This window comes from Arvicola amphibius, chromosome 5 (genome assembly GCF_903992535.2).
Source record: "Arvicola amphibius chromosome 5, mArvAmp1.2, whole genome shotgun sequence".
Lineage (NCBI taxonomy): Eukaryota > Metazoa > Chordata > Mammalia > Rodentia > Cricetidae > Arvicola > Arvicola amphibius.
Genome location: NC_052051.1, coordinates 17,765,184 through 17,778,178, shown reverse-complemented (window position 1 = coordinate 17,778,178; position 12,995 = coordinate 17,765,184). Strand labels below are relative to the sequence as shown.

General features: G+C 38.7%; 1 protein-coding gene across 2 annotated transcripts in view; it reads left to right on the top strand.

Annotated features, from left to right (window-relative positions):
• Top1 (DNA topoisomerase I) overlaps positions 1-12,995 on the top strand; it is an 81,103-nt gene that overhangs the window by 55,801 nt on the left and 12,307 nt on the right. The window contains exons 1-5 of one of the 2 annotated variants that reach the window (XM_038330093.1): positions 974-1,322; positions 1,523-1,644; positions 2,408-2,530; positions 5,174-5,361; positions 5,610-5,754. In XM_038330093.1, coding sequence (XP_038186021.1) covers positions 1,531-1,644; positions 2,408-2,530; positions 5,174-5,361; positions 5,610-5,754 — 570 coding nt within the window. In that variant the 5' untranslated portion in view covers positions 974-1,322; positions 1,523-1,530. Of the gene's footprint in view, positions 1-973; positions 1,323-1,522; positions 1,645-2,407; positions 2,531-5,173; positions 5,362-5,609; positions 5,755-12,995 lie in introns of those variants that run through there. The other variant, XM_038330092.1, reaches the window with a different exon arrangement.

Sequence of the window (12,995 nt, the reverse complement as noted above, 5' to 3'; positions counted from 1 at the left end):
AGTAGGCTTCTGGTTAACTTTTAGATTTTTGTAATGAATGTGAATACTTTTGAATTATTAGTACTTACATAATTGTAAATCCATGGGATTATATTTAATCTCATTTAGAATGCAGCCAAATGTTATTGTACTTCTTTATAGCATTATAAAGTTTTGTTTTTGTTTTTAAAGAAAAGATAGAAATTGGCCCTAGGAATACAATATTCTCTTTGAATATTTGATAGATTAAACTCATACTTTCCCTTTCCCTGATGGTTATGATCTAAGATACACAAAACCTATGCCTCCTCCAGAATTTCCTTATTAGTTTAGTGGCTTTCCTTATGAACACAGGGGCTTTTAAAGAGCAGTTTTTACATATACTTATATGCTACCCAGACCCAGCCATACCTTGTGCTGTGGATTGTTTGGGTTTTCTGAAAGGTGAGTTCCTGGTGCTGTTCCCAGTGTTTCGGTTGCAGTGTATTTCACTCTATGTGTACACTAGTGTTGCAAAGGTGCCATTTTTGGCTGGGAGGATGACTCAGTGGGTAAAGTACTTGCTGTTCAAGCCTGATGACAAAAGGTTGTTCTCTTAGAACCCACATCAAAGTTGGATGAAGTAGCATGCTTGTCTGTAATTCCATCATGTCCCTATGGAGAAATGGCATGAGCTTTTGTGCCAGTTAACCTGGATAATGTAGCAGTGAACCAGAGAGACCGTATTACAAAATCAAGATGGAAGGCAAGGTTCTGACCCCTACATGGGCACTGTTGCACACATACAACCCCACATACATACACACAGGCACACACGCACACATGCATGCGCACACACAATACAGGTTTTGATTCTAGGTCTAGGATTGAGGCCTCAAACTTGTTATTTATAACAAACTTGTGTGTGATGCTTTTGGTCTCTGAACCATACTTTATGTAGCAAGGTTCTAGGGGAAGGTCTTATTTAGTTTTTTGTTTTTTTGTTTTTTTGTTTTGTTTTTTTAATGTGGGAAATCTAGGCTTGCCTGCTATGAATATATATTTTTATTCATATTCCACCCACGTAACTTTGAAGAAGAAAGATGCCTATTTCTTTCCCCCACAATTCCTTTCTTCCACTCCCTGCCCCTATCCTTTCCTCCCCTTCTTGAACAGAGGCTGCTTAGCTTAGCAGTGGCAGGAGTCCTTCTGAGGATTTGATTTTTAAAAACCATTGAAGAGGTGTAAAGGACCCTGCTTGCTGAAAGGAAAAGGAAGAGTGGCTGGGCCTTCCCCAGGTCATCCCTGTCCTGAGCAGGCACCTGGGAACAATTAACTGGCATAGTCTCCAAAAAAAGACCCAGGTAAATATCTACTAAAGAGAAGGAGAAATTTTATAAGTAGATATATAACAGTATGTTGCTCTGTTGTTGTTATAATTATGTACCAGCAGACCTTTGTACACTTTGGAGAGGTAAGCCATCAGTAAAGATGTCTCCAGTATTCAGTACACATAGAATATGAATGATGTTCCTCATTGATTTGAACCATTTTCTTCCTTTAGGTAAAGTTATGAAGCTGAGTCCCAAAGCAGAAGAAGTAGCTACATTCTTTGCAAAAATGCTTGACCATGAATATACTACTAAGGAAATATTCAGAAAAAATTTCTTTAAAGATTGGAGAAAGGTATTATGGCCCATGTGTTCATATCTTAATAGTTCACAAAAGTGCTGACTGGGAGGTAAAGCCCATGCATTAATATTTTAATAGCTTGTTTTTTTTTTTTTAAAGCAAACTACAGTTTAATCAACCTTTTTTTTGAATTTTATTATAGTAAAAAATGTATGTCTAAATGTTTTTTTCTCAGCTTTCATGTGACACAGGAAGGAGAATTGATCAGATAGGTTAAACAGAAAACCCCGATTTTAGCTGAACAAAGGAAAGTTTGTTTTTGCAGGGATTGTCCTGTGCTGTCTTTGCACAGGAGTGATCTTACCTCATATTCCATTTTGATTCATGTTGGTTCTACCTATACTGTTAGCCTAGGTAAAAATTGTATTGTCTGCACTTGGATAATGTAAACAAGCTGAGTTAAAATTTACTGACTAAGGCTCTAAAGCCAGATTTAATAACAGGAGTAGTAGTTCTACAGAGAATAAGGAAAAGTGTTTCTCTCATTCCTAAAGTACTTGATTAATGTGTTTCTAAGGTTGGTGTTCATTAGTTTGTATTTTTTTTCTAGAATCCCCCTCAAAAATGAGTAGTTTTTCTCCATGATAAGTCACTTAAAATATTTTTATATTTAAAGAATACAGTTTATAACAGAACAACTCTCCAGCCTTCCCCCCTCCCCTGAAAAAAAAAACACCTTACTGAGATTGGCTACCTTTCTAGACACCTAGAAATAGGAGAACTTATCAATATATTTATATTCTTTTTCTTTAACTAGGAAATGACTAATGACGAGAAAAATACGATTACCAACCTAAGCAAATGCGACTTCACACAAATGAGCCAGTATTTCAAAGCACAGTCGGAGGCTCGGAAGCAGATGAGCAAGGAAGAAAAATTGGTATGATAGAATTTATTAAACTAGAAAATTTTTAATAGTAATTACTTGTCTAATTTTGATTCTTGTGACACAACATTGATTTTGTTAATGTTATTTTTGTGTTAAAGATTCACTTAGTAAATAAAGTCTATGATTTTTTTAAATTTAGAATGAGCTTTGTGAATACTTCAGTAACAATAACTTGACTGCTGTAGCGTTTAAGTCTGAGGAACCCTGTTCCTCAGCAGCTACAGGTACTCAGGTTTAAGACATGAAATAGTACTGACCATGTATCTGCCCATTGTTTTGAGATATTTTCCTTTGGTATCTATTCACTATTGTCCATCTCCATTCCCCAGTGTTGGTTACACTCATTATGAAAGGTCCTCTAGTATCTAATGTGTGTGTTCTCTGCGAGCCACTAGTTTTCATAAACAGATGCAGTTATTTTCATATTCTGAGGAGTTGGAACAAACAATATAGCCTTCAATCTTAAAATATTTTCTATTTAGAAAAAGTTGCCAAGCCCTAATTTAGAGAAATCTTAAGGTAGGTTTTATTCCTAACCAGCATCCAGAAGTTAGAATTTCAAAGAGATTTTTGTACTTTATGGTGCTGTAGTCTTGGCATTTTAAAGGACTTGTAATTTAAGTAACTTAATATTATTTTGGTCCATTCTTTTAGATTATTGAGTTGCTCTAACTGTGTTGGTACATGCCTTTAATCCCATTTCCCATTTTTCATTTTAGGTTAGTTTTATCTGTTGTTTTCCAAGTCACTGAAATTTGGTCTATTATTTACTTAGGGAAATTTTAAGTTTTTAGTTGTATTTGAATGCATGCATGTGTATGTGGTTATACTTGGAGACCAGATGTCAGATCACCTAGAGCTGTTATATGAGGTTATGAGCTGCTTAGCATGGGTGCTAGGAACTGCCTTAACCATGGAGCCATCTCTACAGCCCCAGTGTTTTTAAATATAAATTTACTTTGGACCTTTGCTCTTGGAATACTAGTTAAAATAACAACACTTTTATAAACATTGCCTTGTCTAGGCCCCTGGCAAGGGTACCTGTGGCTAGTAAGTCCAGCAGGGCTTGGTTATTGAATCACTACATGGAATTCATTTATCTATGGGCCATGATGTTGAACTCTTATAATCTCAGAACTGAGAAGACATAAGCCAGGAGGATCAAGAGTTTAAGGAAAGCAAGGCCCTGTCCAATAGCCAAAAACAATAACTAGGCAGTGTTGACAGAGGTCCCTGGCCTATAAGCATGCTGTTGGGTCTTCTTAAACACCATTTAAGTGTTTTGTGGTGGGGCCTCTTAATGGGGCTGCAAAGTTTTTTCAACTAAAGCTGAGTCAGGAAGTCTCTCTTAAATGAGACACACTTGCCTCTAGCAAAGAGAGCCCACTCGAGAAAATGATGCTACCAAGAAGCCGTGTTTAACTCTGTTCTTTTGTGTCTAGAATTACTTCCCAAGCTCTCGAGTTTTATGTGGATATTGTTGCGCCCCACTTTGGGTGCCATTTCTTGACAGAGGTTTCTGTCCTGCCCGGTCCTGAACTCCAGTCCCAAAGAAACACACAGAGGTCTACATTAATCATAAACTGGTTGGCCTATTAGCTCAGGCTTCTTATTAAGTCTTATATCCTACATTAACCTATAATTCTTGTGTGTGTCAGCCATGTGGCTTGCTACCTTTTATTAGTGAGTTATTCTCCTCTTCCTGTGTCTGGGTTAAGACTACAAACTGAGTCAGTCTTTCCTCTTCCCAGAATTCTCAAATTCTCATTGCCCTGCCTATACTTCCTGCCGGGTTACTGGCCAATCAACATTTTATTAAAACAATACAAGTGACAGGATACAAGATTTATTTATTTACTATGTATACATTATTCTGCTGGAATGGCAGAAGAGGGCACCAGATCTCATCATGGATTGGTTGTGAGCCACCATGTGGTTGCTGGCAATTGAGCTCAGGACTTCTGGAAGAATAGCCAGTGCTCTCAACCTCTGAGCCATCTCTCTAACCCGCACAGTATTAATTTTTAAGGTTAACATTTAAAAATATCTGTAGAACTGGGACTGCAGCAGCTCATTTGGTATAGGTTTTGCCTGAAGGCTTGCATGAAGTCCTGGCTCCGGTCCCAGAACTGCATAAAACCATGCATGGCGGTAGTACATTTCTGTAATACCAGTCAATCCTTGGGAAATGGAGACTAGAAAATCAGAAATTTAAGATCATTTTAAGTTGTAGAGAGTTTGAAGATATCCTGGGATACATGATGCATGAGCCCATGTTTTTAAAACTAAGTTGAATTGAAAATAAGCGACATTCATAGGTATATATCCTTTACAATTGAAGACCAAGGGTTGATGCTGTAGCTCAATGATAGAGTACTTATCTGGTATACATTAGATTTAGTTCAGCAGTACTACAAAAGACACAAGTAAGAATCTGTAAAGTCATTTATTCTCAATAGATCTTTTGGCAATTTATTATGTATAAGTTTAAGATCCAGTAGACATTTTCCTTTATTTGAGTTTCTTTCTGAGCAAATTTTGGTCTTTACCTCTTGGTCTTTCTCTCACAAGAGATAAAGTTAAGTAAGTCTTAGCAGGCAGGAGTTTTTAAGTATTTCCTTGCTCTTATTTCAGAAAATCAAAGAAGAAAATGAAAAATTATTGAAAGAATATGGCTTTTGTGTTATGGATAATCATAGAGAACGGATTGCCAACTTCAAGATAGAGCCTCCAGGGCTTTTCCGTGGCCGGGGTAACCATCCCAAGATGGGCATGCTGAAGAGAAGAATCATGCCTGAGGACATCATTATCAACTGTAGCAAGTGAGCATAAAGGTTCATCTTTAGGGGCAGAATTGAGGTGCAGAGCTTTTTCCTCAAAGCTGGTGGTTGGGACTATGAAAAGAGCCTTATGTTTCCATGGGTAGATTTTCAAGTTTTTGTTCAGAATTGCGATGGTTGGGAGGTGGTTGGAAATACATACTTAGCAGATAGGTCCACTTCTGGTTATGAAAAGGGACATGGTTTGCCACTTTTCATTTTATTTACCTTCTACCTGGTTATTTTCACAGAGATGCCAAGGTTCCTTCTCCTCCTCCAGGACATAAATGGAAAGAAGTCCGACATGATAACAAGGTTACTTGGCTGGTCTCCTGGACAGAGAATATCCAGGGTTCTATTAAATACATCATGCTGAATCCCAGTTCACGAATCAAGGTAAGCATAACTATAGGCTACACCTCTTGGTGGGGCTGATAATCTCTTTCTTTTTTGATTGCCTTGCAGTGTGCTTTTACAAGTTTAAAACTTTAACAAGTGTTAAGCTTTAACAAGTTCAAAATTTAGACCTTCTGCCTGGCAGTAGTGGCGCATGCCTTTAATCCCAGCACTTGGGCTGCAGAGACAGGAGGGTCTCTGTGAGTTCAAGGCCAGCCTGGCATACCATGCAAGTTTTAGAACAGCCAGGACTGTTACACAGAGAAACCCTGTCTTGAAATCTCCCCCCCCCCCAAAAAAAAATTAAAAACAAAACAAAAAAACCTGCCTCATCTCATTCCCTCAAAAGGGGCAAGTGCTTACATGGTTATCATTACCTGCTAACCTCCCAGAGTTGTTTCCGTTTGTGTCCTATTATAATTTTACCTATGGAAATTTTCTGAAATCCTACTATGTATTTATGGTAATAGCAATTGCACAGATGCATCTCTTGCATTCACAGTTACTGCTTACTATCTGGTAGTCAGGATGTGAGAAGTGTAGGAATTTTCTATGTATGTAGATACAAGCTATAAAACCTAGAGTTTTATATATTGGCTTTCTAAGGTCTCACGTGAGTAAGTTCCTTTAGGAACAGATGTGATTTCATGTATTGAAAGCCCACCATATGCTATCTTACACACTTGTGTTGTTTTTAATTATTAGACTTATTGAAAGGGACTGTCTTGCTGTCTTGCTAGCTAGCTAGCTTATGCTCGAAGAGTTCTATAAGCTTCCTCCATCAGACATTGTGGAAATGTGAATTACAACTAAAAGAGCAAAAACAGCCAAGGGATTAGTTCTATGTAATCTAGAACTGTTTTCCATTCAAGAGTCTGAAGCTAAAGACTTTTGAAACACTTGTTTATAAGGATTTAGTTTGTTAATATCTGAGAGCTACAGGTGGAAAAAGCTATGTAGATAGATGTATACTTTCTAGCTTACACCCTGTTGTCTGACATACGTCTCTACTTTCTTATTGAAAAATACCACCTGGGTACGTTTTTCTAGTTCTGAGTAAGTATAGAATCAAGAAGGAGAGTAGAGAAAGAAAGTTAAAAATCATGCTATTCTTCCTTGTGTAATTAGCTTACAGAGCTATAGAAGTGGATAAGCTATAGTTTTATTCCTTGACACACTTGTAGGTGGGTGGGCAAATTGTGTAAGGATTCAGTTGTGTTAGAAGCAAGGTAACTGTTATTAATAGAGTTGTTTTTTAAATTAAATTTATAGTTTATTTTTATTTCATATGCACTCATTTGTGTGCATGTATGTCTGTGTGAAGGTGTAGATTACCTGAAACTGAAGTTACAGGCAGTTATGAGCTGCCATGTGGGTGCTTGGCAATGAATTGGGGTCCTCTGGAAGAAAGAATAGCCAGTGCTTCTATCTGCTGAGCCATCTCTCAAGCCCCTGGTTGTTTTTCTTAACATCCCTAATACTCTTTTTTTTTTTTTTTTTAAGAGGAAGTCAGATTAAAGTTAAGTGTTTAAAGAGGTCTTCTAAACAGATTGGGGTGCCTATGGACAAAAGAGGGTACATAGGGAATATGTTAATCAGAAACTGTCGAATACGGTTGGGGGAAATGACACAATGGGTAAGACCTGACCTGAGTTTATGTCTCTAGTACCCACATAAAGCTGGGCAAAGCCGTGTATGCCTGATGATAGGAACCCACTCATCAGCCAGCTTAGCTGAGATTGTGAGTTTCAGGTTTGGTAAGAAATCCTCTCTTAATCAGGCGGAGGGGCTAAAGGGATGGCTCAGTGGCTACGAGCACTGGGTGTTTTTCCAGATGACTGGAGTTAAATTCCCAGCACCCATATGGCAGCTCACAAACCAGTTCAATTCCAGAGCATCTGATGCCTTCTTCCAGCCTCTCTGGGTACTACATGTATGTGGTACACAGGCAAAATACTCATAGCACATTTAAAATAAATAAATCTTTTAAAAATAAGGTGGAGGGTCTCTTTATGCTTGCACAGGGATTTGTGCCTGCATGCACATGTGCATATATCACACCACAATGTGCATGTACTACCTACACTAAAACTACTAAGTAATGGTGGATCCATAACATTGTGAATATACTAAATGTCACACACTGTAAATTCTGTGTATATCACCACAGGCAAAAACTTGTCAATCTATGATGAATTTTATTTTAGTGTTGAAAGGCTTTTTCATGTAAGTTGATATTTAATAACCATAACAGGGTCTACTTTGTAGATGAATAAATTTAGTCTGTGGGAATTAAAAAAAAAATATCCTAGATCTGATAGCTGGTAACTCTGTCAGTCTTCTTAGAAAGTAATTTAGATCTCTAATCTCATGCTCTCCCATGACATCCTGCAGTTAAATTGTGGCCAGTCTTAAATAACATGCCAAAGAAAAGACTGTGTTCTGTTCCAGGAAAAGAACCACTTAAGGACTTTGAATGGAAGGGTGTCTTAAACAGGTTACCAACTTTAGCAAGATTAGTAGGAATGACATGTAATCACAGCAATAAATATAAGCTGTGATAAATGCTGCTGAGTAGAGTAGGAATATCATTTAAGTGTATACCTCGGGGCTTGATCTCATCTCAGTTTCAGGGAAAGCTTCCCAAAAAGATAATATTTAAGATTTGATTTATGAGATGAATAGGAATTTTGTCTGTGGAAAGAAAAACAAAAGGAATTAGCATTCCAGAGAGAGAATGAGACCTTCTGAAATCTCTGCCATAAGAAAGAAGAGCTCAGATATTTGGACAGCAGTAAAAATACCAACCAGCATTGTTGGCCTAATTTGTGTAGAAAAGAGACATGAAGAAGGCCGTACAGAGGGATACAGGCTGGGACTTTACCTCCAAGTCTTGTTTTTTCCTTTCTTTTTCATTCCTTCCTTTCTTTCCTTTTATTTTTTTCTTTTTTTAAAACAATATCCTAAGTCCAAAAGGAAACTACTAACCTAGATCTTAAAGAGAAAAATAGGCTTGACTTGTGGCATAATTGATAGTTGTGACTACTCGGTGAAGCCTAGGTTTCACACAAACAGGAAATTAGGCCACAAGACAACTGTTGTTCTTCAGGCAAGAAACTGTAGAGACCAAGGTAGATAATGGCAGTGGGAGTGGAGAAAGGGAAATAGATTTCAAATATATGGTTGTTGTGTTCTCTTATAGGCAAAGATTATAATGGATTGTAATTCTCACAAGAGTGAGTTCCTTGTTAGGGGAGCCAGAGTACCACCTTAATTAGAGCGGAAAGCCAGCCAGTTTTACCCAGACAATAACCGGATAACTGCATAGCAAGTATTTTTCCAGGTTTCTTAGACAATGGCTATGATAGTAAACTTGAGAATCACCCGGAGATTGTCCCTGTCTTGATGCATGTACCCAAGATACCCTTGACTTGAGTCAACTGGGATGAGATTCCAAAAAAAGTCATTAACAGGTCTGGAAAGAGGTGATGTTATTGGCCCAGGGGTGAGGTAGTGCCTCTGGCTTCTTTTTGTTTTTGTTATTTTGGGGTCCCCCCCGAGACAGGGTTTCTCCTCTAGCTTTGGAGCCTGTCCTTGGAACTAGCTCTTGTATCCCAGGCTGGTCTCGAACTCACAGAGATCCGCCTGCCTCTGCCTCCCGAGTGCTGGGATTAAAGGTATGCGCCACCACTGCCCAGCTGCCTCTGGCTTCTTGAACTTTTTCTCAGCCCTGTCTTAGGCATCTTCCCTTTAACAAAACAGCAATGTCTTCAGTTGCTACCCAGAGAAGCATTATTTTCTTAAGTAATTTTTTTCTTCTCTTAAACAAAGGTTCAAGCTTTAGGAGTTTTTTTTTAGGGGAGGGGATTGTTGTTTTAATTTATTTTTATTTTATGCTTATGAGTGTTTTGCCTGCATGAATGTATGTGTGCTGTGTTGTATGCCTCGTGGCCATGAAGTCCAGATAAAGGCCTGAACAATAGGAACAGTGTTGAGTTACTGAAAACCAAACGTAGTTCCTCTGTAAGAGCAACAAGTGCTCTTAACCTCTGGCCATTTCTGAGTTTTATATTTAATAAATTATTTCAACTATGTAAGAATAGATATATAATAAATTCTTGGCCCTAACATCTGACATTGTCATGGCACCATATTCAATATATTCAATCACTTAATAACAAAAAGTATTCTGATATGCTGGGCATTGTGGCACGAACTTTTAATCCTAGTATTTGGAAGGTCTTGGTTTTGTTGTTGTTGTTTTTCCTTTTAAATTCTGTTAGATTTCACATGGTACAGTGGATGCTATCATGCCAGTGCACATATGAATCTATGGGTTGCACTAACTGTACTTACTGAGTTATCATAAAACCAAAAACTTGAAGTTGGTAGGTATGGAGGGTTTGAGGAAAAATGAGAGATAGATAAGATCAAATTTCATTGTATACATGTATGATATTTTAAAAAATACAGATGTTCATCATCATCATCATCATCATAAAATAATAAAGCTGGGCATGGTAATGCTTGTAAACCCAGCTCTGGGGAGGTAGAGCCAGGATTTCTGGGCCTGGCTTGTCCAACAATCTGGCCTAAGTGGTGAGTTCCAGGTCAATGAGAGACCCTATCTCAGAAACAAGCATCTGAGTAACCATGCTGAGTTTGTCTTACATGTTCAAAGTGTAGTGGCAAATGGCATCTTTCTCAATACGGATTCCTAAGAAGGGCTCAAAGACGAATTCAACTCACTTCCTGCTCTGCAGCCTTTACTCGTCTGCTTGTTTTACTGAGTGGATAAGTATCTACATTTATAAGAGAAAGTATGGTGATCACTGGTTTATAACTGACACTAACTAGTTTTCTCTCTATTATGGAGAGGTTGCCTAGAACTAGGGAAAGAGGAGAGGGAGTCAAGGCTCCTACAATAGCTGTGTTGTTTTATCAAACTGCTTTTCTATTCATCAGTAATATGCAGATGTGGGAGCAGGGTTTGAGGGAGCACATGTGTGCCAATGTCAGGAGATGACCTTCCACAATGGTTTTTGTGTGACTCTCCTTTTAAGACATAGGTGGATATTTTCTACAAGCAGCCCAAAAAGATTTTAAGTCTATTATCATTTTATAGACTTTTCAGCAGCACTGAAAGCAACCAGAACAAACATACTTGGGAGGCCTGCCCTTTCCTGTTAGCCCTTTGCAGGGTAGCTTCTGTCCCTGTTCCCCATCCCAGTGTGAAGGGAAAGCTGCTGTGGAGGTGTCTTATATAAATTTTTTATGTGACTTTCTCAAAGCAATCACTGAGATAGGCTGATGCCTATGTGAGTTGGAGTGATGAGGAAGCCTCCACCCCTGGTTAGATATTGTATTTTGGGAAGCCTTTGCAGGTGTCTTGTTGGTGGTGGTTTATATAACATATTGTGGTGGAGAGACATCATTGCCCTATACAGGAGGACAGCTTGTATTGTACCTTTCCTAATTCACTCTCTTAAACATCAAGTGAGAAATTTTCAGCTCCCCAGGAAATGAGACAACTATTAGTTATTGAACCTCTTGTTTTAAATCCGAACAGCACATACAAATGGCACACACACAATTGTGATGAAAAGTTAATGACTGACTCCTTAGCATATCCAAATAAGCATTGCTTTCTTGAGATCTGGAAGTATGCCTTTTTATTCCATGTACCCCCATGCCTCTGTGTGCAGAGACTGGTTACCTTGACCACTGTTCTTATGTCTCAAGGATTTCACGAGGTCCTGTGGATCAGGTCCTTTTGTTTCATGTGGAAACCAAGAAATCACTCCCACCCAAACAAAGAATCAAGATTAGAAATCCTTGGGTTATTTCTTATTCTTTAATTCCATATGTTTATTTTACCCGTGTCTGTGTGAGGGCATGTGCATTTGATTACCCACAAAGGTGGGAAGCATCAGATCCCTCTGAAGCTGTAGTCACAGGCCACTTTTTTATGGGTTTTGAACCCAAGTCTGTCTCAACTTCTAAGCCATCTCTCCAGCCCCAGATTCTTGTATTCTTCAGAACCTGTTTTTTTCCTGTGTTAATGGCAAACTCTTTGCCTATATGGAATTTTCCTAATCTTCTTGTTTTGACATTATTAGTCCTTCCTTGTGGGTCTGTTTTCACTCAGGATGGTAGCAGAAATCTGTTGTTTAATGACGATTTTCTAAATCTTTTAATGATAGTTATTATTTAAGAATTTCATCGATGCATACGGTTTATTTGGATCACTCCCAGCTTCCCACCTCCAACTATTCCATGTTACACACACACACACCTTCCTCTGAATTTCATGGCAACTCTTTTTAGTAACCCATTCAGTTGAATTAGTGGTGCCCACATATGCATGGGTGTGGCCTTCCACTGGGGCATGGGAAAGCTACCAGGTACCACACCTCTAAAGAAAACTAAGCACAACACCAACAGTCACCAAATGTCAGGAACTCCTCAGCTACAAGTTGGGGCTTGTGTACACTTCCCTCCCCACTTCATACAGGAATGCTGACTGGCTTGATCCTGTGCAGGCAACCACAGCTTCTTATAGAATGGCACTACCATGTCCAGAAGACACTTTGGGCCCAGCCCTCCCTAATCTTTGCCTCAAATAGTCTTTCCATCACCTTTTCCAATGCTTCCTGAACCTTGAGGTCAGAGTGTGTGATATAGAGGTCCCATTCATGGCTGAACATTCCACAGTCAGTGGTTCTCTGTACTTAAGATCATTTGCAGCCTTGGTATTAACCACATCCATATCTTGCACAAGTTTTGTTGATGAGGACCAAGAGCTGCGCTAGTATGTGGGTATAGAAATATGTATTTAGGGGGCTGGAGAGATGGCTCAGAGGTTAAGAGCATTGCCTGCTCTTCCAAAGGTCCTGAGTTCAATTCCCAGCAACCACATGTTGGCTCACAACCATCTGTAATGGGGTCTGGTGGCCTCTTCTGGCCTGCAGGCATACACACAAACAGAATATTGTATACATAATAAATAAATAAATATTTTAAAAAAAGAAATATGTATTTAGAAGACAGCTTTTTACCTCCATATCTCTTTAGCAAAATCATGGTAGTACCTTCACGCCTCAGACATATGAGCTCCCCAGCCACAGGTTCTCGGTTAGGTTTCCAATATCAGGCATATGTAACATTTTTATAACATTTTGTGGGCTTTCAGATCAGACCTCAAGCTTTATGCCAGAAGCTCCAAAGAAGGAGGGAAAGTG